The sequence below is a fragment of the Aspergillus foveolatus genome, assembly GCF_047715535.1.
Source record: "Aspergillus foveolatus strain CBS 279.81 unplaced genomic scaffold BDW70scaffold_24, whole genome shotgun sequence".
NCBI lineage: Eukaryota > Fungi > Ascomycota > Eurotiomycetes > Eurotiales > Aspergillaceae > Aspergillus > Aspergillus foveolatus.
Genome location: NW_027396088.1, coordinates 334,523 through 355,445, shown reverse-complemented (window position 1 = coordinate 355,445; position 20,923 = coordinate 334,523). Strand labels below are relative to the sequence as shown.

General features: G+C 51.7%; 9 protein-coding genes and 1 non-coding gene across 10 annotated transcripts; 6 read left to right on the top strand and 4 right to left on the bottom strand.

Annotated features, from left to right (window-relative positions):
• Positions 1-71: 71 nt before the first annotated feature.
• Positions 72-2,046, top strand: BDW70DRAFT_136479 (translation initiation factor eIF2B subunit delta). The gene is made up of 2 exons (XM_073736868.1): positions 72-750; positions 801-2,046. Exons 1-2 carry the CDS (start codon positions 124-126, stop codon positions 1,791-1,793), a joined length of 1,620 nt encoding a protein of 539 aa, XP_073596021.1. The 5' UTR covers positions 72-123; the 3' UTR covers positions 1,794-2,046.
• A 284-nt stretch (positions 2,047-2,330) lies between these two features.
• Positions 2,331-3,265, top strand: BDW70DRAFT_160077 (protein-transporting protein BCP1; the record flags this gene model as incomplete). Its single annotated transcript, XM_073740784.1, has 2 exons — positions 2,331-2,645; positions 2,708-3,265. The coding sequence occupies 2 exons, from the start codon at positions 2,331-2,333 to the stop codon at positions 3,263-3,265; spliced, it is 873 nt and encodes a 290-aa protein (XP_073596020.1).
• Positions 3,266-3,374: 109 nt separating this feature from the next.
• BDW70DRAFT_136477 (chorismate mutase ARO7) lies at positions 3,375-4,437 on the bottom strand. Its single transcript, XM_073736867.1, has 3 exons — positions 4,278-4,437; positions 3,510-4,164; positions 3,375-3,459 (listed from the first exon to the last, which is right to left on the bottom strand). Exons 1-3 carry the CDS (start codon positions 4,346-4,348, stop codon positions 3,382-3,384), a joined length of 804 nt encoding a protein of 267 aa, XP_073596019.1. The 5' UTR covers positions 4,349-4,437; the 3' UTR covers positions 3,375-3,381.
• Positions 4,438-5,672: 1,235 nt separating this feature from the next.
• On the top strand, positions 5,673-8,165 carry mdv1 (WD repeat-containing protein). Its single transcript, XM_073736866.1, has 5 exons — positions 5,673-5,902; positions 5,965-6,568; positions 6,613-6,825; positions 6,871-7,658; positions 7,706-8,165. Exons 1-5 carry the CDS (start codon positions 5,819-5,821, stop codon positions 7,979-7,981), a joined length of 1,965 nt encoding a protein of 654 aa, XP_073596018.1. The 5' UTR covers positions 5,673-5,818; the 3' UTR covers positions 7,982-8,165.
• Positions 8,166-8,959: 794 nt separating this feature from the next.
• On the top strand, positions 8,960-11,012 carry BDW70DRAFT_168249 (uncharacterized protein; the record flags this gene model as incomplete). The annotated part of the gene is made up of 1 exon (XM_073742409.1): positions 8,960-11,012. One exon carries the CDS (start codon positions 8,960-8,962, stop codon positions 10,766-10,768), a length of 1,809 nt encoding a protein of 602 aa, XP_073596017.1. The 3' UTR covers positions 10,769-11,012.
• A 571-nt stretch (positions 11,013-11,583) lies between these two features.
• Positions 11,584-13,089, bottom strand: BDW70DRAFT_168247 (agmatinase). Its single transcript, XM_073742408.1, has 5 exons — positions 12,938-13,089; positions 12,682-12,869; positions 12,495-12,578; positions 12,215-12,436; positions 11,584-12,144 (listed from the first exon to the last, which is right to left on the bottom strand). The coding sequence occupies exons 1-5, from the start codon at positions 13,070-13,072 to the stop codon at positions 11,592-11,594; spliced, it is 1,182 nt and encodes a 393-aa protein (XP_073596016.1). The 5' UTR covers positions 13,073-13,089; the 3' UTR covers positions 11,584-11,591.
• A 926-nt stretch (positions 13,090-14,015) lies between these two features.
• BDW70DRAFT_168243 (MATE family efflux transporter) lies at positions 14,016-15,615 on the bottom strand (the record flags this gene model as incomplete). The annotated part of the gene is made up of 2 exons (XM_073742407.1): positions 14,016-14,951; positions 15,003-15,615. The coding sequence occupies 2 exons, from the start codon at positions 15,613-15,615 to the stop codon at positions 14,041-14,043; spliced, it is 1,524 nt and encodes a 507-aa protein (XP_073596015.1). The 3' UTR covers positions 14,016-14,040.
• A 1,010-nt stretch (positions 15,616-16,625) lies between these two features.
• Positions 16,626-18,651, top strand: BDW70DRAFT_150352 (putative MFS transporter; the record flags this gene model as incomplete). Its single annotated transcript, XM_073739143.1, has 6 exons — positions 16,626-16,804; positions 17,058-17,203; positions 17,270-17,359; positions 17,430-18,065; positions 18,133-18,207; positions 18,281-18,651. 6 exons carry the CDS (start codon positions 16,626-16,628, stop codon positions 18,649-18,651), a joined length of 1,497 nt encoding a protein of 498 aa, XP_073596014.1.
• A 544-nt stretch (positions 18,652-19,195) lies between these two features.
• On the top strand, positions 19,196-19,297 carry BDW70DRAFT_t106. The gene has a single exon. It is a non-coding gene; the product is annotated as a tRNA-Ser (tRNA).
• A 1,139-nt stretch (positions 19,298-20,436) lies between these two features.
• On the bottom strand, positions 20,437-20,812 carry BDW70DRAFT_136470 (uncharacterized protein). Its single transcript, XM_073736865.1, has one exon. The coding sequence runs from the start codon at positions 20,788-20,790 to the stop codon at positions 20,572-20,574; it is 219 nt and encodes a 72-aa protein (XP_073596013.1). The 5' UTR covers positions 20,791-20,812; the 3' UTR covers positions 20,437-20,571.
• Between the last annotated feature and the right edge of the window lie 111 nt (positions 20,813-20,923).

Here is a 20,923-nt window from a genome sequence, read left to right as displayed (position 1 = left end):
TCATCGCCCTTTTCGGCGAGTGAGTCAATCCAGCCCACGCTTCCTCATCCCCACAACCGCCCGAAAAAAGTCTCCAATGCCCCTCCTGATTGCCGCCATCGCGTTCGACACAGTTCTTTCAACATGACGACTCCTGCCGACCCTACACTAAACAACGCATCCTCTCACTCCGCCTCCCCTATCCCTGCGCCCGCTTCACAACCGTCAGCCGCGATGGAGCAACCATCCCAACCGCAAGGCCAACAAAAGGCCCCCAAGCCCGCAAAGCCCGCCAAGCAACCCCCTAAAGACAAAACTGCCGCACCTGCATCCACCGATGGACAAGGCGACGAGAAGCTCACCCCCGCAGAGTTGAAGAAGAAGGCCAAAGCGGAAAAAGCCGCCCGTCGCGCCAGAGAAAAGGCTGAACGCGAGCAAGGAGGTGCATCTGGCGGACAGAATACCCCGGCCGGCAAGAAGGGCGGCGATGCTGGAGCTCCGGCTGCGGGGTCAGCAGTCAAAGGACAAAAGTCTATTCCTAGACGGGGGTCTGCGCAGGCTGTTCCTCAGGCTGAAGAGGTCAAGAGGAAGAAGGAGAACAAGAACGTCGCTGTATTTGGTCATCTTTATGGACAGCAAAGGCGAAATACGGTTGCCGGGGCTGGGAAGGAGGTTCATCCTGCCGTGTTGGCGCTGGGATTGCAGATGAGAGACTACGTAGTTTGCGGGAGCAGTGCCAGATGCGTTGCGACGCTGTTGGCTTTTAAGAGGGTATGCTTCCTTCCCCTCCCAGTTCTGCTGGAGCTTGCTGACTTTTTCAGGTAATCGAAGCGTACACAACACCGAAGGGCACGTCGCTTGCTCGTCATTTAACCACACATCTTTCTCACCAGATCACATACCTTTCCACATGCCGTCCTCTCTCCATCAGCCAGGGAAATGCCATTCGAGCCCTCAAACTGGCCATCTCGTCCATAGATCCCTCAGTCCCAGAAGCACAAGCAAAGACAACACTTTGCGAGTTCATTGACAGTTTTATACGCGAGAAGATTACCGTGGCGGATCAAGTCATTGCCGGCAGTGCGGCACAGAAGATCAAGGATGGCGACGTTGTCGTGACATTTGCCGGTAGTTCAATTGTGAAACAGACGCTCCTCGCCGCGTTTAAACAGGGCAAGAAATTCCGCGTTTCGATCATCGACTCCCGTCCGCTCTTTGAGGGCAAGAATCTCGCAAGGACACTGGCCAACGCCGGCCTCGAAGTGCAATACTCCCTCATCAGCGGTCTCAGCCACGCCGTCAAGGAGGCAACAAAGGTCTTCCTCGGCGCCCACGCCATGACCAGTAACGGACGACTGTACTCGCGCGTCGGCACGGCGCTGGTCGCCATGTCGGCCAAGGAGCGTGCCGGCGGCGTCGAAATCCCCGTCATCGTATGCTGCGAAACTGTCAAGTTCACAGACCGCGTTGCACTCGACAGCATTGTCGTCAACGAAATCGCGGACGCAGACGAGCTTGTCCCAACGCACCCACCTCACCAAATAACGGACCTGCCTGATCCCGCTGCCGCTGCACAACCCGAGCCGAAGAAGGGAGGCAAGTCCGTGCCATCAAACTCTAGCCCATCTGAATCGACTGTGCCGAAAACGAACAGATCTCCACTTGCGGACTGGCGTGATACGCCAAACCTCCAGCTGCTGAATCTGTTGTACGATGCTACGCCCGCTGAATATGTGGATATGGTTGTTACTGAGATGGGCAGTCTGCCGCCGAGCGCAGTGCCAATCGTGCATCGGATGAGTACGAATATGTAGGCGTTCCAGTGTCGAGTTGCTTTCTGTCCTCGATCTATGGAATCCTTTTTTTTCCCGCCTTGTCTCTTGCCCGGCTTGGATTTTGTACACTGTACCCTTCGGCATGGAAGTACGGATACATCGGGCTTTTCAGGTGTTGTACTCAGTGTGTTTATGTATGGCTAGCGAACTTTGAGTAGAGGAAAAGTAAAGGATCTTGCGGGCTTTTTGTGGATTTTATTTACTAGGTGTCTAGGAAGTCATTGGAACAAGAAGCAATGTTTTTCTGAAAAAGAAAGGCTCAGCACAGGCCGCTTGGGCTTCATGAAATGGAATTTGATCTTTAAAGTAAATAATCTCCAAATGTCTATTTGACAAAACGATGAATGGATGGTATCGAGATGGTCGAAGCGCAAGTACAAAAGTGCCTGTTCACCAATCAGAGTCCGTCTCCGCGGAGCAACAATTTTTATCTTATCCCCTCACCTGGCAGCTTAACTTAATCTCTAACAACACACTCACCACTGCGCAACATCTGATCACCCTTACAAACAGACAATGGGCAAACGCAAGCAAATCAAAGATGGTGACGTCTCCATGGGCGGCACTGACCCTGCCGCCGGCGACTCCTCCGACGAAGACATCGACATGGTTAATGTCGACTTCGAATGGTTCGACCCTCAGGAGATTGACTTTCACGGAATCAAGCACCTCATTCGGCAGCTCTTCGATGTTGATGCGCAGGACCTCGATCTTTCCGGGCTAACGGATATGATTCTCGCCCAGCCATTGCTGGGGTCCACCGTCAAGACGGATGGGAAGGACTCAGATCCGTATGCGTTTTTGACTGTGTTGAACCTGCAGGAACATGCTGTACGTCTGACCTACTTGAAGCGGTGATTATAGGCAGCCTAACTAACCGGTTGTCTGCTCAGGATAAACCCCCAATCAAGTCCTTAACAACGTACATTAAGCGCAAAGCCAGCGGCACGCCTTCCCTCTCCCCCCTCGCCCAACTCCTCTCCCAGACGCCCATCCCACCAATCGGGCTCATTTTAACAGAACGGCTCATAAACATGCCCTCCGAAGTCGTCCCTCCCATGTACACGATGTTGCAGGAGGAAATCGCTTGGGCGATTGAAGAGAAAGAGCCATACAATTTCTCGCACTACCTGATTGTTTCGAAAACATACGAGGAAGTCGAGTCTAAGTTGGATGCAGAGGAGTCAAGGCCACAGAAGAAGAAGAAGAAGGCTGGGCAGGAGAAGGGCGAGCGGTTCTTTTTCCACCCGGAGGATGAGGTGCTGGAACGCCATGCGCTCTGTAAGGGCGGCTATGAATATGAGCATAAGCATGACGAGGGGCATAGTGATTCGAAGAGGGCGTTCCAGGAACTGGGGATTCGGACAGGGGGGAGTTTGATTCTGATTGAGGCGGGAAGGTTCGAGGGGGCGGTTAAAGAGATGGCGGAGTATTTGAGTCCGCAGCAGTAGGTAGGTATGACATGATGATTTATAGATTAATGTGGTCATGATAGAACATAATAAAAGTTTCTATTTTTGTTTTAGGGTCTATTGTCGTTACGGCATGGCGAACTAGTCCAGCACGGCTACTCCCATTGAGTGCCCTTAAGGCGTTGCATCAGGTACTCTACTTCGACGACCTTGGTCAAGGGGATAACGTATTCCTGTTCTTGTTTAGATCATGAACGACAGGGCAAGGAAAGAGGGAAGGTACCTTGTACATGTCCTGCACAGCCTGAACATCAATCTTCGGCCCCGATTGCTCAGGAAAGCCAGGATCCGTCCCGTAAGTCTTCGCCTTGAGCGCCAACCGCTCCAGCACCTTTTGCTCAACTTTCGCATCCGTAATCGCCTCATCAATGCCCTTGCGATCCCCCGCCTTAATTAGTGCAACAAACTTCTCCGTCTCCTTCTGGAACTTCGACTCGGCCACAAACTTTCCGAAGTGAATTCGCCGTGATAGCGCCTGCAAACAGCTCACGTCACACGTCGCCGCTGATCCGTAATTCTCCTGCGTCTCGCCACGGTCCTCGCGCCCGCCGAATTGCGGACAAATCGCCGGTAGGATATCTTGTACGTACCGCGCTTTGATGGTCTCGTTGACATTGACGTCGTTGTCGTGGAGGATCTTAGGGTAGTCGAGCGGTTGCAGGATGGGCTTCTCCAGCGCAGATGGGAAGAACGGGTACTCGTCAGGGGACTGGTAACGGCGGACGCGCGATTGCAGCCGTTCGGTTTCGCGAAGCAGGTAGTCCATCAAGCTGATTTGTTCATTGGGAATTTTAACGCCGCCGGGGATATAGATTGTTTTGTTGAGGGGGAACTGCACCCGCTCGATTAGGTGGAAAGTGATTGTGTCCTCTAGACGGCTGTTTCACTCTCCGGTTAGCTTAGTGTTCTATCCTTGATATAGGACTTTGCTTGAGCAGGGGTTGTTTGCGGGGTATAAAATGCGACTCCGATATCGCTAGCTCCAACTTACATGAGCTGGAAGCGGATGTTGGCGAGATCCAGGGCCTTGGATGCGTCGGAAAGGTCGATTGCTGTGTCCATTGTGGCGAGTTGGTTCTGTTCCTTGATGACAATATAGAGGGTAAGACACAGGTTGTTGGACAGTAGAGGGGAACGCAGATGGGGAGAAATTCGACGTAGGGAACTGAACTGCGGGGCGGAGTTTGACCGAATTCAGGAACACCGTCTTTCTGTGTTTTGCCAACCAGGAAAAGCAGTCCAATTCATATCATGGAGGCCAATAGGAAGAAGCAAAAATAACCAACTGGGCGCCTGGTTTGAAGCCTGACATTCTTAGTCTGTTGACTAGTTGATGATGACGATGACGCAGTCGCAGGCATCCCCCGCCCTCCTGCTGTTTACCTCATTACGCCGGCGCTTGGCTGCTTATCTCGAAGGAATCTACATGCTTGAGGTCGGTACATTATTTATTCCAGGTTGTATCACCTGAGCTTACGGTAGCTTCCGCACTCGCTTCATACGCCTCACCGACACTGGGTACGGCCAACGCATCTTATGCTGACAACTTAGGGTGAGAACTTCAGAATTTGATAATGTGCTGCTCTCTGCCACCGGCGGTTCCGCATTCCAAGCTATATATGAATCTTCCCCAGCATGAAGAGTACACTGTAGACGATCGACATTCGCTGACAAGCTACAGGGGAGCGTATAGACGCCAGTTTTAGGCTGACTGGCAGACAGGTTGCCCACGATTCCTGCCTATATAAACTGAGATTCATTATGCCACTGTTTTCGAACTTGCTGGATGAACTAATGCAGCTGAAATTGGGCTTTGGGGCTTGGAGAATTCGAGAATCTCGATGCGACAAGAATGCCCATATGCAAATGTGTCGCTGCCTCCACAATACTTGCGTACCAAGAGAACAAGTCGCTAGACCCTTGTTAATGGCAGGCAGTGATCCAAGGGCCATGATCTTTGGTGCTTCAGGTCATGGCTCAAGGTCCTTAGACCTGCTCTGCGAAATTGGGCTCACGACTCCTAATGCAAGCGTTATGCAACCTCCTGAAGGCGGCTGAAGATCGTTGCAGCAAGCATACTCAGGGACGATTTATTTACAGAGCCTATGGTTACCAACCTAATTTCCATGAGAATATAATGCCGACCGTAACACTCTGCACAATGCTCGCGATTGTTCCTGTGTGTGAGAGTCGCTTAAGCAAGCTTGAGGGGTCTCCGAGTTGTGAACAGTCGACATTGCCAGCGCTGCAAAAAGATCACGACGTAGGATCCTCTGGTTTAATGCTCAAGGATTTTCATAATGTTTCTGGTTTAATACCTAGAATCAAGACCAATGACACAATACCTTAATGCATGACCGGGGCCTGTGCGGTATGAAACGGCAAAATCAAATGTAGGGATCCGGCGCCGCGGTAAACGTCGCGTGCACTAGAACTTCCTCTCAAGCGACCCAACTGCCGAACTTCCTGTATTCGCCAACGCCGTCCCAACCACATGAGGCCTTGGTTCTAGACAACTCCTCTGGTAGGGTCATGGACAAGCACCGCCGCGATGATTCTCCTTCGGGTCTATCAGATATTGTCGAGCGTGACGGGCTCTTGGGGACCGGCATCACTGTATATCCCCGCTCGCCACTGACGTTTTTGTCCATTTCAGAGCTAACTATAGACCTGAATAGTCTCGACATATCGAGGCCTTTGGGAGAAAAGTCACATCAACTGCTGGGCACTTGATGGGGCCTTCTGGCGACCCGAGTACGAGCACTCACTACCAGAACGCTATGGTAGATATCCACCGCGAGCTCCGACGCCCCAGTACACAGCGCAAAGTGTTCGCCCTCGCACAAACAACGCCGACTGACCTTGTCCGCTCGAAGCTATCGACCTCCGAGATCCAGTCCCGCGCCATCTCATCCCTCCCCGACGAACTCCTCTTGAACATCCCTGACGACACCAGCAGCTACTCCCTTTTTGAAGGGTTCCAAGCTACGCAGAATGACCATGAATACAGAAAAGCACACCGCCGGGGGAGATCCAAGGGGAAGAAGCTCTTGAAAGATAAAGATGGCGAGCAGGCTGACCTTCCGTCCACCTTAACCGAACTGAAGAAAGAGCGGGATCTGCTCAGCCGGCGAATGGAGTTGATGGGCGTTCGGAAAAACATGTGCAGCTCGGAGATTCTTGACATCGATAATAAGATTGCAAACTTTCATCGCATGCGTCAGATAGTTCTGGATCGGTTGGCTGGCTTGGAGATGGAGGAGGCGGAGCTAGAGCATGAAGGTGGGTACTACTTGAGAGTCGAAGAATCTCGCTGATGAGTACAGTCAACGAGATCGATAATAAACTAGAAGACATGGCGGAAGAAGAAGCTGCGCAGGCCGCACAGGCTGCCGCAGCCGCTGCTGCTGCCACCACAGCGGGCTCTGAAACCCACGAGGAGCCTGCTTCGGAAGATCCGGCAATGGATGCGTCGTTCATGTCGGAATCAATATACCAGAAACTGCCTTCACCGCGAAGCTTGAAACACCGGTCAATACGTATGACTGCTTTGCCGTATTGAGAGCAACAGCTAACGGTTACAGGGAAACGCTCTATGCCGGTTCTGCACGAGCATTTCGCCCCTGGCTCAGAAATCAAGGAGTTCCAGGCGCACACCGACGTCGTTACGGCTATCGATCTTGACTATCCGTTCGGAACCATGATCACAGCGGCGTTAGACGACACTGTTCGAGTTTGGGACCTAAATATCGGCCGCTGTACCGGATTCTTGGAGGGGCACAACGCCTCAGTCCGGTGCCTCCAAATCGAGGACAATGTTGTTGCGACTGGCTCTATGGATGCGACAGTCAAGCTCTGGGATCTGAGTCGTGCTCGCACTACGCATAGAGACAACCGCGTTAATAAAGACGAAGACGACGATGCCGTGTCGGTTGCTTATTCGACCACCTTGGAGGACTGCCATGTATACTCTCTAGACGCACATGTCGGAGAGGTCACAGCGCTGCACTTTAAAGGAAATACACTAGTGTCAGGTTCTGCCGACAAGACGCTGCGACACTGGGACTTGGTAAAAGGCCGCTGCGTACAGACTCTGGATGTCCTTTGGGCAGCTGCGCAAGCGTCTTCACTTGGAAACGAATCGCAGTGGCGTCCGTCTGGACGTCTACCGGATGCTTCTGCGGACTTTGTCGGAGCCGTGCAGTGCTTTGATGCGGCCCTCGCTTGCGGTACCGCAGATGGCATGGTCCGATTGTGGGATCTGCGTAGCGGGCAAGTCCATCGAAGCCTCGTGGGACATACTGGTCCTGTGTCATGTCTTCAATTTGATGATGTGCACTTGGTAACTGGAAGTCTTGACCGTAGTATCAGGGTAAGTCTTTTTCCCATTTCAACTTGCAACTCTGCTGACGTACTCAGATATGGGATCTTCGAATGGGCTCGATCTACGACGCGTATGGCTATGATAAACCAGTCACCAGCATGATGTTCGACACGAAGCGGATTGTTGCCGCAGCTGGAGAGAACGTCGTCAAAGTGTACGACAAAGCAGATGGCCACCACTGGGACTGTGGTGCTGGGGTCGGAGCCGACGAAACAGGACCTGGCCCTGCGATCGTTGAGCGTGTCCGACTCAAGGACGGATTCCTTATTGAAGGCCGCAGGGACGGCATTGTTGCGGCCTGGACTTGTTAATCGCGCAGGACAAACTCACGTACAGATACCATCACGTACATGTTACTACTATACGCACGGCATTGTTTACTTGCATCTGTATATTACATCTATTCTTGGAGTCGATAGAGGGAATGGGATGGCTGTCTGGTCGGACATCTGAGAGCTTGAAACCGACAAAGGTCGCAGTTACGGTTAAAATAAAGGAAATTTCTGCGGAACCTGTCCAAGTAAAAATAGAACGAGATCTTACTATAGTACTATTCATGGATATTGTAAATATTCTGAACGTTTTGCACCAGAATTGACCTTGAAGACAACCACTCCAGAACGTCAGCCACGCTTTTCCGCTTTGGGTGTACGTGTTCCCATCCAATCCACCTGTGTTTCTTCTCTCTACACACATCAACTAAAAACATACATTCAACACTTACACTCGATCCAAACGTGTCTTAGTCTCTGTGCGAAACGGCATTGCCTCTATTTGCATTATAACAAAACTGATATTTGTATGCCTACATGATCTAGCGCGTCAGATCCCGCGCGTGTTCATGAACTTCATCGCCAATTAAGAGACGGCCCGAAGGCTGGTAACCTCCAACAACAGACGCGGGATTCGACGACGCCTCAGTGACGCTCTGGTTTTCTTTCTTCGAGGCGCTTTTGTTCGCCCAATTGGCCCAGACAAAGCAATCGGGGTGGTGGCGGCTGCCTTGTCTGAACCGGAGTGCGCCTCTTTCATCGACACCATTGCTTCAACTCGAGCCGCGGTGTTACTTGGGCATAATTATACGATTACCCCTACCCTCAACTCGAATCCCTTTGCGCGATCTTATTTCTTCCCTTGTTTAGAGTTCACACTATACTACCAACCTAACCTCGACACCTTATTTACCTGCTTCGATAGCAGTTGATGATCATTTTAACTGTATGTAATTGTTCTCCTGTGACTGGAATGCGCTGACTGTAGAAGATATTTTAATTACTTGACAAGAAGCCATGCCGCCCAAGAAAGCTGCCACCAAGCGCACGCGGGCTGCAAATTCGGCTTCTCCTGTTCCTGCCTCGCGCCGGTCTGCGAGGATGAGTCCAGGTCTTCGAGGTTCGAACTTACCCAACATCCCGACGAAGACGTCGTTTGCATACGGCTCGTCTCAGACCCCAATTCTCCCGCACATGCTGGCCGCGAGGCCTCAGATGAATTTGGCGGAAATGGCTGACTCGATCGAAGAAGCCGTCCAAACCGCCAAAGAGCGCGAAAATAGCGACTCACCCCACAATACGCCGGCTTTGGACACAAGCGCGCGCAAGTCGGCTGAAAGCTCGCCGCGGAGGACTCGACGGCAGCCTACGCCTGATCAAGTGCAGCTGCTCACCTCGCTGCACGAAGCTTCGTCGGCGACACCTTCGACTCCCACTCGACATTCCTTCTCTTCAGGATCGAGTGTTAGGGAGGTCGCTGAGAAGCAACTCTACCCTTCTTACATGGACGAAACGCCGAATCAAGCGGAGGTTCCTGCCGACGCAGATCTGCAGGGACTGGGCTTGGACAACATGTCGGTTATCTCCTACAATGTCGAGAGGGATGTTCACGACGATGACCTCAAGCGGACACATTCAAATATCACTGCCCCACCTCGGCGAGTCTCCGGGCTCGACCTCAAGCACAGCACTATCCTTGAGGAAGACGAGTCCTATAGACCCTCCCCGTCAGTGGATTCCTTTTCCGCTCCAGCTAAGACTGTCATCTCGGATCACGATCCAAGGACCTCAATAAGTCCACACTCCGATGGCTCAACTCCACAATGGGAGAAACCCAAAGACGGCTGGGTTCCATGGCTTCTTCGAGCCCTTATTGCGGCGTTGGTGACTTTTGGCATTTATTCCTTGCTAGGCAGTGCTTCATCTTTTGACGCAAAACCTATCCGCTTCAACAACAGTGATCTAAATGCGCTCTCCAGCCAGGTAGTAAACCTGGGCGCGCAAGTCTCTTCGCTATCAAGGGACATGAGATCTGTCCGGGCAGAAGTCAGCAATATCCCTGCGCCAACAACCATATTACAATACCCGAGCAAACACCGCCAGGAAATCATTAAGACAAACTTTCTCACCAGGGGCAATGGCGTGATCGTAGATCCGTTTTTGACGAGCCCTTCAGCGTCGCGTAAAGTCACGTGGACTCAAAGACTCTATTTCTGGCTGTCCGGCGACAAGCATATGCGCCCGCAACCGCCGCTTGCCGCCATGGCCCCGTGGAGCGATTTTGGAGATTGCTGGTGCAGTGCCCCGAAGAAAGGAGTAACTCAGCTCGCGGTCCTGCTGGGCCAGCGCATTGTCCCGGAGGATATCGTGGTCGAGCATCTGCCAAAGGAGGCGACGATCCGGCCCCAAGTGGCTCCCCAGGAGATGGAGCTGTGGGCAAGATACCGATATGTCGGAAACGGCCGTCCATACAAAAATACTTGGTTTGCGTTCTTCCGGGGATATCCGAAGAACATCGCCGGACAAGATCCTCTGCCGTCTGACCAGACGTTGGTGCGTCCGTCTGTGATAGAGGCTCTCAGGCTTGCCTGGCATGGGGAGTCGGATGATAAGTTTTCTGATGATAAGCAGCTGGGTCCGGATTTCTTTCGTATTGCCAAGTGGACGTACGACATCAACGACGCGAATAATATCCAGCGCTTCCCCGTGAATGCATACATTGATTCGCCCGATCTTCGCGTCGACAAGGTCGTTTTCCGGGTGAATTCCAACTGGGGTGCCAACGAGACTTGCATCTACCGCTTGAAGCTCCATGGAAAGTTGTGATCGACAGGACTCCTCAGTCCATTTCAGAGGCTTCCTGTATAGCTATCTTTTATCTGCCCAGGATCTAGCTCGTTAAGTGGGCAATTCTGATCGCTAGTCAGCCTGCAAGCGCAGCCTCGCCCACGAGTATTTCTCACGGGCGTCTGTCACCCTGCCAGTTCAGTCGGCTTATACGCGTACATACATCTGAGGCGGGAGTTTGGCGTTGGAGGACGATATCCCGGATTGGCTTGGTTTTGATTCCATTCTTAAGTGTATATAGACTAGTCCTGTTGGCGCACATATACATTTTTGATATATTTTTCAACTCAACTCTTCTCCGTTGAATGATGACGACCGGCGGTACTGCCGTTGGATGTCCACAGCCTGCTGGTTAGAAGGCATGCCGACCAGAATCAACTCAGACGCTAACAAACGCCTCCACCCTGTCTACTATCTCGCTAGGTATTCCTCTCAGGGCTACGGATGGTATATAAGCTGTCCAGTTACTTAAGACGCTGATTTAATGTGTAGACTTAACTAGTCATTGAGATATATATATGGAAATCGAAGCCATGGCAAATAAGGCCGTTCTGGAGTAACTTGGTTAATTAATTATACAGCATGGTAGTGTCTACCAAGCAGGTCTATTTAGCCGAAATTCAGTGCTCGTCTCGAACAGAGGGAAACGGCTGAAAGAAATGGTAAGATTTGATGATGCTTTGCTCAGATAGTATTCATTTGTATTCGATTTCGTCAGAGCATTATTACTATCCATGTACCGTCACCTTAAGGTATTGCAGTTCGACGTATCCACCGCCATAGAAAGACATCTCATCACCATTTACAAGTCACTCCGCTCATCAACCGTCAACGGCCCCTTCTTGACCATGATTGTCAACACCTCATACAGCACATCTGCAGCAGCCATAGTTGTCAGCTCCGCATTGGTATCATACGCTGGCGCAACTTCCACAATATCCGCCCCAATGAGATTCAACCCATCAAGACCTCGTATCAACGTCCTCAGCTCCCTGGTACTCCATCCCCCGGTCTCGGGCGTTCCTGTTGCAGGCGCAAATGCGGGATCAATGGTGTCGATGTCGATGGACAGGTAAATCGGGGTGGAGGGGTCGTTCCCAACGCGGTCGCGGATTTTTTTGATGATACCCTCGGTCCCGATAGTGTCGATTTCACGTGCCTCCACGATCTCGAATCCGACATATCCGTCATTTTCGTAGTCGGAAGGTCCGGACAGCGTTGTGCGGATTCCGGCGTGGATGTTTGTGTCGTTTCGAAGGAGGCCTTCCATTGCGGCGTGGTAGAAGTATGTCCCGTGGTTTATGGAGGCGACTTCGCTGGGGGAACCACCGAATACTTTAGGTTTCCAGGTGTCGCTGCAATGAATCAGAACTCTTCTTCTAGTCTGAAGAGGGGATGGGCTGCTGCTTGGGGAGGGAGTCATACAGATGCGAGTCGAAATGGATGACAGTCACAGGGCCGTAAGCCTTGTTGATACTGCGCAGCAGAGGCAGCGTGATGGTGTGGTCTCCTCCCAACGTTATGATACGAGGGAGTGTCTTGCCTGCGCGCGAGAGACCGTACTCGTTGGCGGAGGTGTATGGCTTGCGCATGAGGAGGCTGTTGTGCCCTTCCTCAATCTGCTGGATCGCCCAGGCATTATCGTACCTGCGTCAATCAGCACATACATCTTCCGGCATTGACATCGGACTTGATGGGGACGTACGAAGTGACGGGGATATCACCACAATCTAGGACCTTTAGGTCATTGCTAAACGGGTTTGCTTGAAGGGGGACATTGTAGCCGCCGCTGCACAGACAACGTTAGCTCCGCATTGTTCCACCTTCCTTGAACCTGGGAGATCTGGAGATCCTGAACAGAAGAGTTAATTCAAGGAGCAAGGGAGACGCACTAAAGATTCAACCGCCTGCTTCCCTGTCGGATCCCACTGGGCCCAAATCTCGCACCAGGTCTGTACGATGTGCCGGTGTCAAAGGGCGCACCGATGAACGCAATATCGAATCTCTCTTCTTCGCTCGCGAGACAAGGAAAGTAGGGGAGGCGGCCGAAGGTCGAGATGCCAGAGAAGACAGAGTCGGCCTAGAATCATGTCTGTCAGATGTTGGACGAGGGGTAGAGAGAGGATATGCTGATGAGAGTGCACGTACCTGGGTGCCGCCGTCACCGGGCAGAGTGTTGTACCAGAGCTTTTGCAAGGGGCCCGTCAGGGGAGTCTGGTGGCTGCTGTGGGCAGCGGCCGCCGATGAGAGGGAGAGTGCGAGCAGGCTCACGGGGACGAGCATGTTGAGTGCTTCCTAAGGATGAGGGTGAGATGGGCTATGGGATAGCTTGAAATGAGGGGATAGCTACTTATGTATGCACCCATACATTGGGCCCCCCATGCCAAAGCCGAGATCGGGCATCCTATCACTTCTAACAATACATGGACTTGGGATAGACGATTGGTCTCATCACATCATCAACCCTCACGGATGCATACCCACAGTACGGCACAACCGCAGACAGTACTCTCTCCCGACCTTCTTAATCGAGACAATATCCTGAGGTACACGGGCTGAATGGACCCTTCTCCGCATGGTAAGACTCTCTTCATCCTGTTTTCTTATCCTGCACTGATAATCCTGGCACTGATAGATCCACTGACGGCAGCCCGCGGTTCTCTTCTCCCGGCCTTCCGAATAAGAGCAATGGGGCGAGAAGGTAAACATCTGGTCCAAATCCCCGAACTGATAAGCACTCTCCATCCGCGGAGTAAAGGATGACGTTTGGAAGGCAGCTTCGTTGAATAGAAGTATATCCGTCCCAAAAAGGAAGTTCAGGGGAGACCCTCGGTGGGGTGCCGAGGCTAACTGTATTGTCTCCCCCCAGTTCTTGGCCAGACTAATAGCGATCTGCTTCCTTATCAAGCTTTATAAAGTCAAAAATGACACGATCGAATTGTCTTGTCTTGTCCTTGCTCCTTATCAGTATCCCCAGAGGTCCTGGATCTAGACCGTGGGGTTTCCCATGTCATTGAATCTCGTTTATCGATCTTATATTGACGATTTCATCATGGTCTTGCTAGCCTGCTATCCCCGCAGTCTAGTCCTCGGAAAGATAGAAAAAAAAAATGCTAAAAATAATGTATGGCATGCTTAGAGGGTCCCGATACCGGCCAATTCATGCCATTGCAGGCCTTCCTGTCTAAAACGGTGCACTCAACTGCAGTTCAACTTATCAGTACAGGGTAAACTGTCGTGGCACCACTAGACTACAACCTTTCTTCCTCTTCCTCTGAATAAGCAGCCTTATCCATCCTCTTGAATGCATTCCTCACTTCCATGTCAAAGTCGCTCGCTGCAACAATCACCCACTCCAACGCCCCCACCAGATAGAGCGCCACACACTGGCCAATCCAGAGCCCCTTCAATCCCCACCCATGAAACGCCAAATACACGCCCAGCGGCAGCGCGCCGCAGTAGTAGCTGACGATGTTGACAGCGGCCCCAACATGCTGCCGTCCCATACCTCGTAGACTTCCACCGCAGGATCCGTTCAGACCGTCGGCGATTTGGAACAGCGCCACAAAGGGGAGGACGGCAGATGTAAGGGATACGACGCGGGGATCGGAGTTGAAGATCTTTGCAAAATGATCTTTCGTACCCATGAGGACCACCAGGACAACCAGGCCGAGGATCATGCTCAGCCAGGCGGCAACGTTTGCCGCCCTTCTCGCGCCCTTTGCGTCTCTGGCGCCGAGCAGATTGCCAACCCTAGCCGACGTCGCGACGCCGACGCCGAAGGGAATCGTGTTGAGGACCTGGTCCGCGGTCATGATGACGCTCTGTGCAGCGAGCGGGATAGTTCCCAATCTTCCGGCGGCGAGCGCGACGATCTCAAAGGCCCACCATTCCGTACCGACGTGGACGACGCCTAGGATCGCCAGGCGGGAGAAGGTGCCCAGGTTGGTGAGTGCTTCTCTGCTCCAGCCGCCCCAGCATTCAGAGCCGCGGACGAAGATCGCGTACAGTACGAGCAGCGCAAAGGAAAGCCAGTATGAGATCCCAAGGGCGAGCGGGGCCCCCAGGAGGTCGAGGCCGAGCTTGTAGCAGAAGGTGTACGTAAGGGCGGCGTTGAGCGGGGACGTGAGTAGGAGGACGTAGGTGCCAGGCCGCATTATGCCTGATACTGGTCAGCAAGTCTTCGAGAACTTCGATAAGGGGCTGGAATTACCCTGCGCCTGAAGAAACTTCTTCATCAGCTCGAAATAGACATATCCCAGCCCCCCGGGAATCAGGGCAGTCAAGAACTGTGCGCTATCGTTTGAGAGATCCGCATCCTGTCCCAGAAGCAGAAACATCTTCTCAGAGAAGATCCAGAGAACCGCCACGGGAAGGTAGAACAATCCCAGAACGAAGAAACCCCTCTGCAGCAGGATCCCCAGATTCCGTTTGTCGGACCCAGTGAAGGACGAGCTGGCCAGTGTATCCAGCGCTGTCGTCCCTCCCAGGGCGATCATCCACGCCGTGATCATGGCGAACATTAGACTGAATGCGCTGGTGGCCAGATGCTCCGGAGAGATGCGCCCAACGATTAGGACGGAGACTGTCTGCAACGAGTTCTGGAGAGTGTAGGCGAGGATGACGGGGACTGAGGATTTTAGGAGGAGCAGGAACTCGGCAAGGATCGCTTTCCTGCTGTCATGGTCGGTTACCTCGGCGTCTCTGGAGGAAAGAGAACCGGGAAACCGGTCGTCTGTCGGCTTGGGCAGGAGAGAGGTGTATTCTGTTGGCGTTGGGCTATCATACTCTGGCCTTGGTGCGGTGGTGGAGAGGGAAGAGTACATCTTGCTATACGCGAAGGTGAGGTGAGACGAAGAGGGAGGAGCTGAAAGAGAGCGTGAAAGTAAATAGTCTTCACTACGCCGAGGTTACTCATTCGTCGTACATACATTTCTTCATAATTCCAAGCCGTCATCCACTTTTCATACGTTGGTACATCCCAAGACCTTCCGATTAGGGCAGTAAGACCACAAGCCCTTGGAGTTCCCAGAGTGGACCCACGCCAACGCAGTGCAGTAGTCTGCGGTAGAACAACCCGAGGACTAAAGTTACTCCAAAAACCAAATATGTCATCATTCATGCACGCTTATCAGTCTGATGGCACTCTTATCAGCTCTCAATCTATTGGCCGAATCAGGCTAGATTCCGGTCGGCGAGGCGTGAATGTGTGCATCTGATATCGAGGGGTTTCCGAGGATCACTTTCGTCGTGTCCGTCATGAAGGATAGAGATCATTTCGTGCATTGTGGCAACTGATATGGCAAGAGCCGTGAAGAGCAGTTTCGTTGAGGAGGCCTTGAGGAGGGCAAGGAGGAGGAGGAGGGTTGGGAGCATTGTATAATCCAGAGTATTATATAGGGCTGATAGTGATGTAGTGGACATTGACAGGGGCTTTACTTGATTTATAGCTGATTATATAGATCTCTTTACAAGGGTTCTATACCGGTAGGAGCATCCCTTTGATACGTTATATTTGTCAATTAATGAATAATCTTATCGTTAACGGCTATAGTTGCGTTTCCTGATGAACATGTATCCCCCGCACGTATTCCCCGTACCTATACACCCTACCGATCCTGGAACTGAGCCGCCCCATCCTGATCCTGCATCTGACGGCCGATAAGAGATATCCGTCTGCAATATCATTCGATCCTGATGCTCTATCTCTATCTGCCCATCTTCATTTCCTCAGCATGAAATCGTATAATATGGCGCATCCATATATAGTCTGCCGCGCACCGCCATTATCGTCTCCAACAAGTCCAAGGCCATGCATGCCCCCAAGGAACCCGCAATGGCTGATATGCTTGAAAAACACCGCGGCATCGGAGCAGCTCCAGCGGAGAATAACGAGCCTCTCCCTGTGGAGCAGAACGGCGTCCGCGTCCACCCGCAACCGACATGCGACCCTCTTGACCCATTGAACTGGTCGTGGCTGCAGAAGCACACCATTCTAGCGATTGTCATGCTCAAGTAATTCCCCACTGTCCCCGTACATCCCATCTTCAGAAAACCAAGCCAGGCCAAGCTGGGTCAAGCCAGACTGACGCGCGAGTAGGTATTTCCTCTTCACCTACCTAACGACAACAACCGTCCCCTCCTTCCCCGAGCTCCAATCCCAGTTCAGTATCAGCTACAGCGAGGTGAACTGGACTGTCGCGATCCCTGCCCTCGGCCTGTCGGTTGGCCCGCTCCTCTGGTCGGGATTGAGCGATATATTTGGAAGACGGATCGTGTTTATCATCGGCACGGTGATCGCGCTGGCTTCTACAATCGGTGCTGCGGCCACGGACAGCTATGGCGGGTATATGGCTGCACGCTTCTTTCAGGGGTTTGGGGTCAGCCCGGGTAGCAGTGTGGGCATGGCTGTTGGTATGTCTATCAATATAGAACATGTGGTCTGGGAACTGTCCGGTTAGGGCTAACGAATACATGCAGTGAACGACCTTTTCTTCGACTATGAGCGTGGCCAGAAACTGGGTCTTTGGGTACTGGCCATTGATTCTGGGTTGCTTGTTGGACCAATCTGTGGGTACTCTGTTTTTTACCTTGCACAATGGTTTTTTTTAAATATGAAACTTACTGATGATGAATGCAGTCGGCGGCTTTCTCAACATCGTGTCGGCAGCATGGATCAACTGGTTTAACGCCATTCTCTTCGCCACGCTACTGGTCCTTGAACTGTTCTTCATGCCCGAGACACTGTATCCGCGGGCTGTCATGCTGAAGCGGATGTCAGTCACGATTACCACCACAGATTCTGATATCGAACAGCCTCCAGCCTCGGTCTCATTCGAAAAGCCAGCCCCATGCACAAACAGCACGGCCGTGACTGATAGTGATGTTGATATCCCCCGCACAAAAACCCTTCCCTTCCTCAACCTCCGTCCCCTCCCGGCCCTTCCTACCGTCCCGTTTTATACTCCGCTTGTCCGCTTCATGTACCTCTTCACTCTCCCTACTATCCCGCTCGCCGTGCTGGGGTACTCCTTCCTCTGGTACTGGTGGGTTTTATCAGTGATCACCATGCTCCCTGCCGCATACCCGACTTACAGCCCTTCCATTCAAGGCCTACTCTTCATAGGCCTGCTCCTCGGCACCGTTGTCTCGGAGGTGCTGTGCTCAGGACGACTCAGTGATGCCCTAGTGGCAAGGCTGACGAAGAGAAACGGCGGCGTTAGGGTTGCCGAGATGAGGATCTGGGGCGTTTATCCTGCTATCCTTATTACTGCTGGTATGCCTACCCTGTAATTTTTTACACTGGGACAAAAATCAACTGGCTGACCGGGTTCGTGGTGAAGTGGGCCTCATCCTCTTCGGAGTCAGCATAGACAAGTCGTATCACTGGATGGTTGGACAGATTGCTTTCTTTCTCTGTATGTTCCCTATCGCCATCGCTATCCCTATTTTCATCTCTCCTGAAAGCAATGGCCTAACTGTTTGTCGCAGTCGCTGCCGGAATCCAGATTGGCAATACCATAACCTCCAGCTATATTGTCGACAGCTACCCGCTCCAATCGACGAGCGTTATTATTTTCTACGCTGTCTTCTTGAACCTGAGTGCGTTTGTTAATCCCGTACGTACTCTTCTCTTTCCCTCCGGCCTCACGATTTCTACGGCTAACGCTGATAACGTGCAAAAGTTCTTCATAACGCCCTGGCAGGAATCCGTAGGCTGGACATGGACGTTCACCACACAAGCGCTGATTGTAGTTGGACCTGCGGCATTGCTTTTTGTGGCCTTGCAAAGATATGGGGCCAAGATCAGGGGACTCGTTGGAATGCCGAGCTGGGTGAATCCTGAATATGACTCAAGGTAAGCAGTAGGTCGAGAAGAGAAATAATCCAAGGCAGTTTCGTTCATGAGCAGATATGTTGCATTGAACCAGAACAAAGGGGACACAGATCGATACCCTGCTTAGCAGCTCTTATCCTAATCTGGTACTAGAGATTCGAGAAGCCATTGGCCAGTAGTGCTTAAGTGGTATTCATGTAGCAGGTTCTCTATATTAGAAAAAGCAAGACGAATAGAATATAGACGATAGCTAGCCCGCCTTCTGTTTGATAGATAGTTCATTGGCGCAACTTCAGGTAACTGAAGATATCGAGTGCGGGTTGGCAAGAATACCATACACAAAGGTGGGAGAAGGTGAAGAAATCGACCGATGCAAGAGTTCAATGAAGAATGTATAGCGAGTTAGAATGTGGGAAAGTTGGTTTTATGTTAGAGAGCCTTCAACTTAATGCTAGCATATATATATATTTGTAGACTGTCACTTAGCTATAGGCTTTATTAACATACCTACGACACTTCTGCATTATGCTGAATATAGGTTCCACTCAGTCCCGTGATAGGTATAGAACGGCAGCATGGCCGAGTGGTCTAAGGCGGTAGACTTGAATATTTCACAAGAAATCAGGTATCTACTCTCTTCGGAGGCGTGTGTTCGAACCACACTGCTGTCGAATTTTTGCACCTCGAAAGTAAGCAATTTTTTATAACTCATCTCCCCTTCCAAATTCAACAATATTATTTAAAACCAGTTTGGTTTATTAAGACATTTTTTTTTTCTCATTTTCAGAAATAGAAGCTTCCCCTATACATGCATGCCATGATCTTTATTTTCGACTGCCGAAGCATACACCAAGAGACAATCGGAATGTCCTAAAGCTGGCAGCTGTGTCCACTTGATCAATGTCACGCGTCTCCATCTAAGAGCGCGACCCAGTCTGATAAATTGTAATACGCTACAAGTGATCTAAGACGAGCTAAGAAGAGGTTTGCTGTTTGGTGCGCAGTCTTGTCTACTATCACCAGGCCACCCATACAGGTACTGGATGTCTAGGCAAAGAGTGAGATATCGTCCGTAGGGAGAAGGCATCGTCACGCGTTGCTGCAATGATCAAAGACAAAGCTCTTGGTGCTCGTCTAATATGGCTTATCAAAATAATCGCAGGGCTTAAACCGTTATTCCGAAACGTGTGATGACGATACGCAAACCATCCCGATGAGAGCAATAAAAAGGAAACGAGCAGAATCGCAAAGCCTACGGTTCTGATACAAGGCAATTAAGAAAGCCAGAGTGCTTGACCATGGGAGTGTACTGCTTGGTCAGACAGGCAAGCTCGTGATGGGAAGCTCTAGAGTTAGGAGATTGCTCTCGCTGGCGTTGTCGTTGCTAAAATGGGACAAGACTTTCGATCTACTGCACTTGACTGAAAATAGCAAGAACCCGTAGATTGGGATTGAGAACGGTTCAGGTTGCTACAGCAGGGCTAGGTCCAGTACTGTAAGTCAGGGTATTCAGGGCTTCTCTATGAAATCAGGTGCTTTGCTTATTATAGCCACTCCTGCTATCACAACATGGACCAACCAAACCTACTCAATCCTCTGGAAGCTTCCAACCCTGCCTACTCATTTTCTGGAACTAAAAATCCTCCTTCTTAACAACAACCACGTCGTGAGAACTGAAATCCAGCCACACTCGACTGCCGACCCGGCTCGTCCCATCAGCAAGGGTGGTACCGTTCACTTCAGCATTGATATCCCCAACAGGAACAGAAGCAGCAGGCAGCGCATCTCTCTTGACAGGATGCACACAGCTCCGCGAGTTGTCCGCCCAGAACCAGCCGCCGGCCCAGATATCGCCGTACGACCAAGTTCCACCGTTGTAGCTTGTGCTCGCAAAGTCGTACCACATGCATTGGTTGATGATTTCCTCGGTGATATCCTGCCCTCATTAGCGAGCTTCATCAGGACAGAATGCACTTGAAATCGATGCGGGAAAGGGAAAGCCCACCCAGCACTGCTGCTCGCTCTGCATCCCGCGGATTTCCCAGGACCCGTAGAACGCGCTGACGATGCCACCGCCTGCGTCGCACCACGCACCATCTGGGTATGCAATAATCCACTGATTCCAGGCGTTAGGACACAGCCAGGCGCGGATGGACCACATCATCTCGACGGCCGCTTGGGAGAAGACTTGTTGGTTTGGGGCAGTGCAGTCGGCTGCTTGGCTGAGGCCAAGGAGGGGGGTGAGGGCGAGAAGGGTGTTGAGGGTCAACTTCATTTTGCTGAGACGACTTATGGCT

What these genes read in the sequence shown, in the direction of transcription:
- BDW70DRAFT_168247 (XM_073742408.1), bottom strand. Translation starts at nt 13,072, where the DNA reads ATGCTCGTCCCCGTGAGCCTGCTCGCACTCTCCCTCTCATCGGCGGCC. An exon ending in CCGGTGACGGCGGCACCCAG is followed by an intron (nt 12,870 to 12,937) that starts GTACGTGCACTC and finishes ACATGATTCTAG; the next exon opens with GCCGACTCTGTCTTCTCTGG. An exon ending in GGTGATATCCCCGTCACTTC is followed by an intron (nt 12,437 to 12,494) that starts GTACGTCCCCAT and finishes TGATTGACGCAG; the next exon opens with GTACGATAATGCCTGGGCGA.
- BDW70DRAFT_136477 (XM_073736867.1), bottom strand. Translation starts at nt 4,348, where the DNA reads ATGGACACAGCAATCGACCTTTCCGACGCATCCAAGGCCCTGGATCTC. An exon ending in AACATCCGCTTCCAGCTCAT is followed by an intron (nt 4,165 to 4,277) that starts GTAAGTTGGAGC and finishes AGAGTGAAACAG; the next exon opens with CCGTCTAGAGGACACAATCA. An exon ending in CTGTGCAGGACATGTACAAG is followed by an intron (nt 3,460 to 3,509) that starts GTACCTTCCCTC and finishes AAACAAGAACAG; the next exon opens with GAATACGTTATCCCCTTGAC.
- BDW70DRAFT_136470 (XM_073736865.1), bottom strand. Translation starts at nt 20,790, where the DNA reads ATGATGTGGTCCATCCGCGCCTGGCTGTGTCCTAACGCCTGGAATCAG.
- BDW70DRAFT_136479 (XM_073736868.1), top strand. Translation starts at nt 124, where the DNA reads ATGACGACTCCTGCCGACCCTACACTAAACAACGCATCCTCTCACTCC. An exon ending in CGCTGTTGGCTTTTAAGAGG is followed by an intron (nt 751 to 800) that starts GTATGCTTCCTT and finishes TGACTTTTTCAG; the next exon opens with GTAATCGAAGCGTACACAAC.
- mdv1 (XM_073736866.1), top strand. Translation starts at nt 5,819, where the DNA reads ATGGACAAGCACCGCCGCGATGATTCTCCTTCGGGTCTATCAGATATT. An exon ending in TCTTGGGGACCGGCATCACT is followed by an intron (nt 5,903 to 5,964) that starts GTATATCCCCGC and finishes AGACCTGAATAG; the next exon opens with TCTCGACATATCGAGGCCTT. An exon ending in GGCGGAGCTAGAGCATGAAG is followed by an intron (nt 6,569 to 6,612) that starts GTGGGTACTACT and finishes TGATGAGTACAG; the next exon opens with TCAACGAGATCGATAATAAA.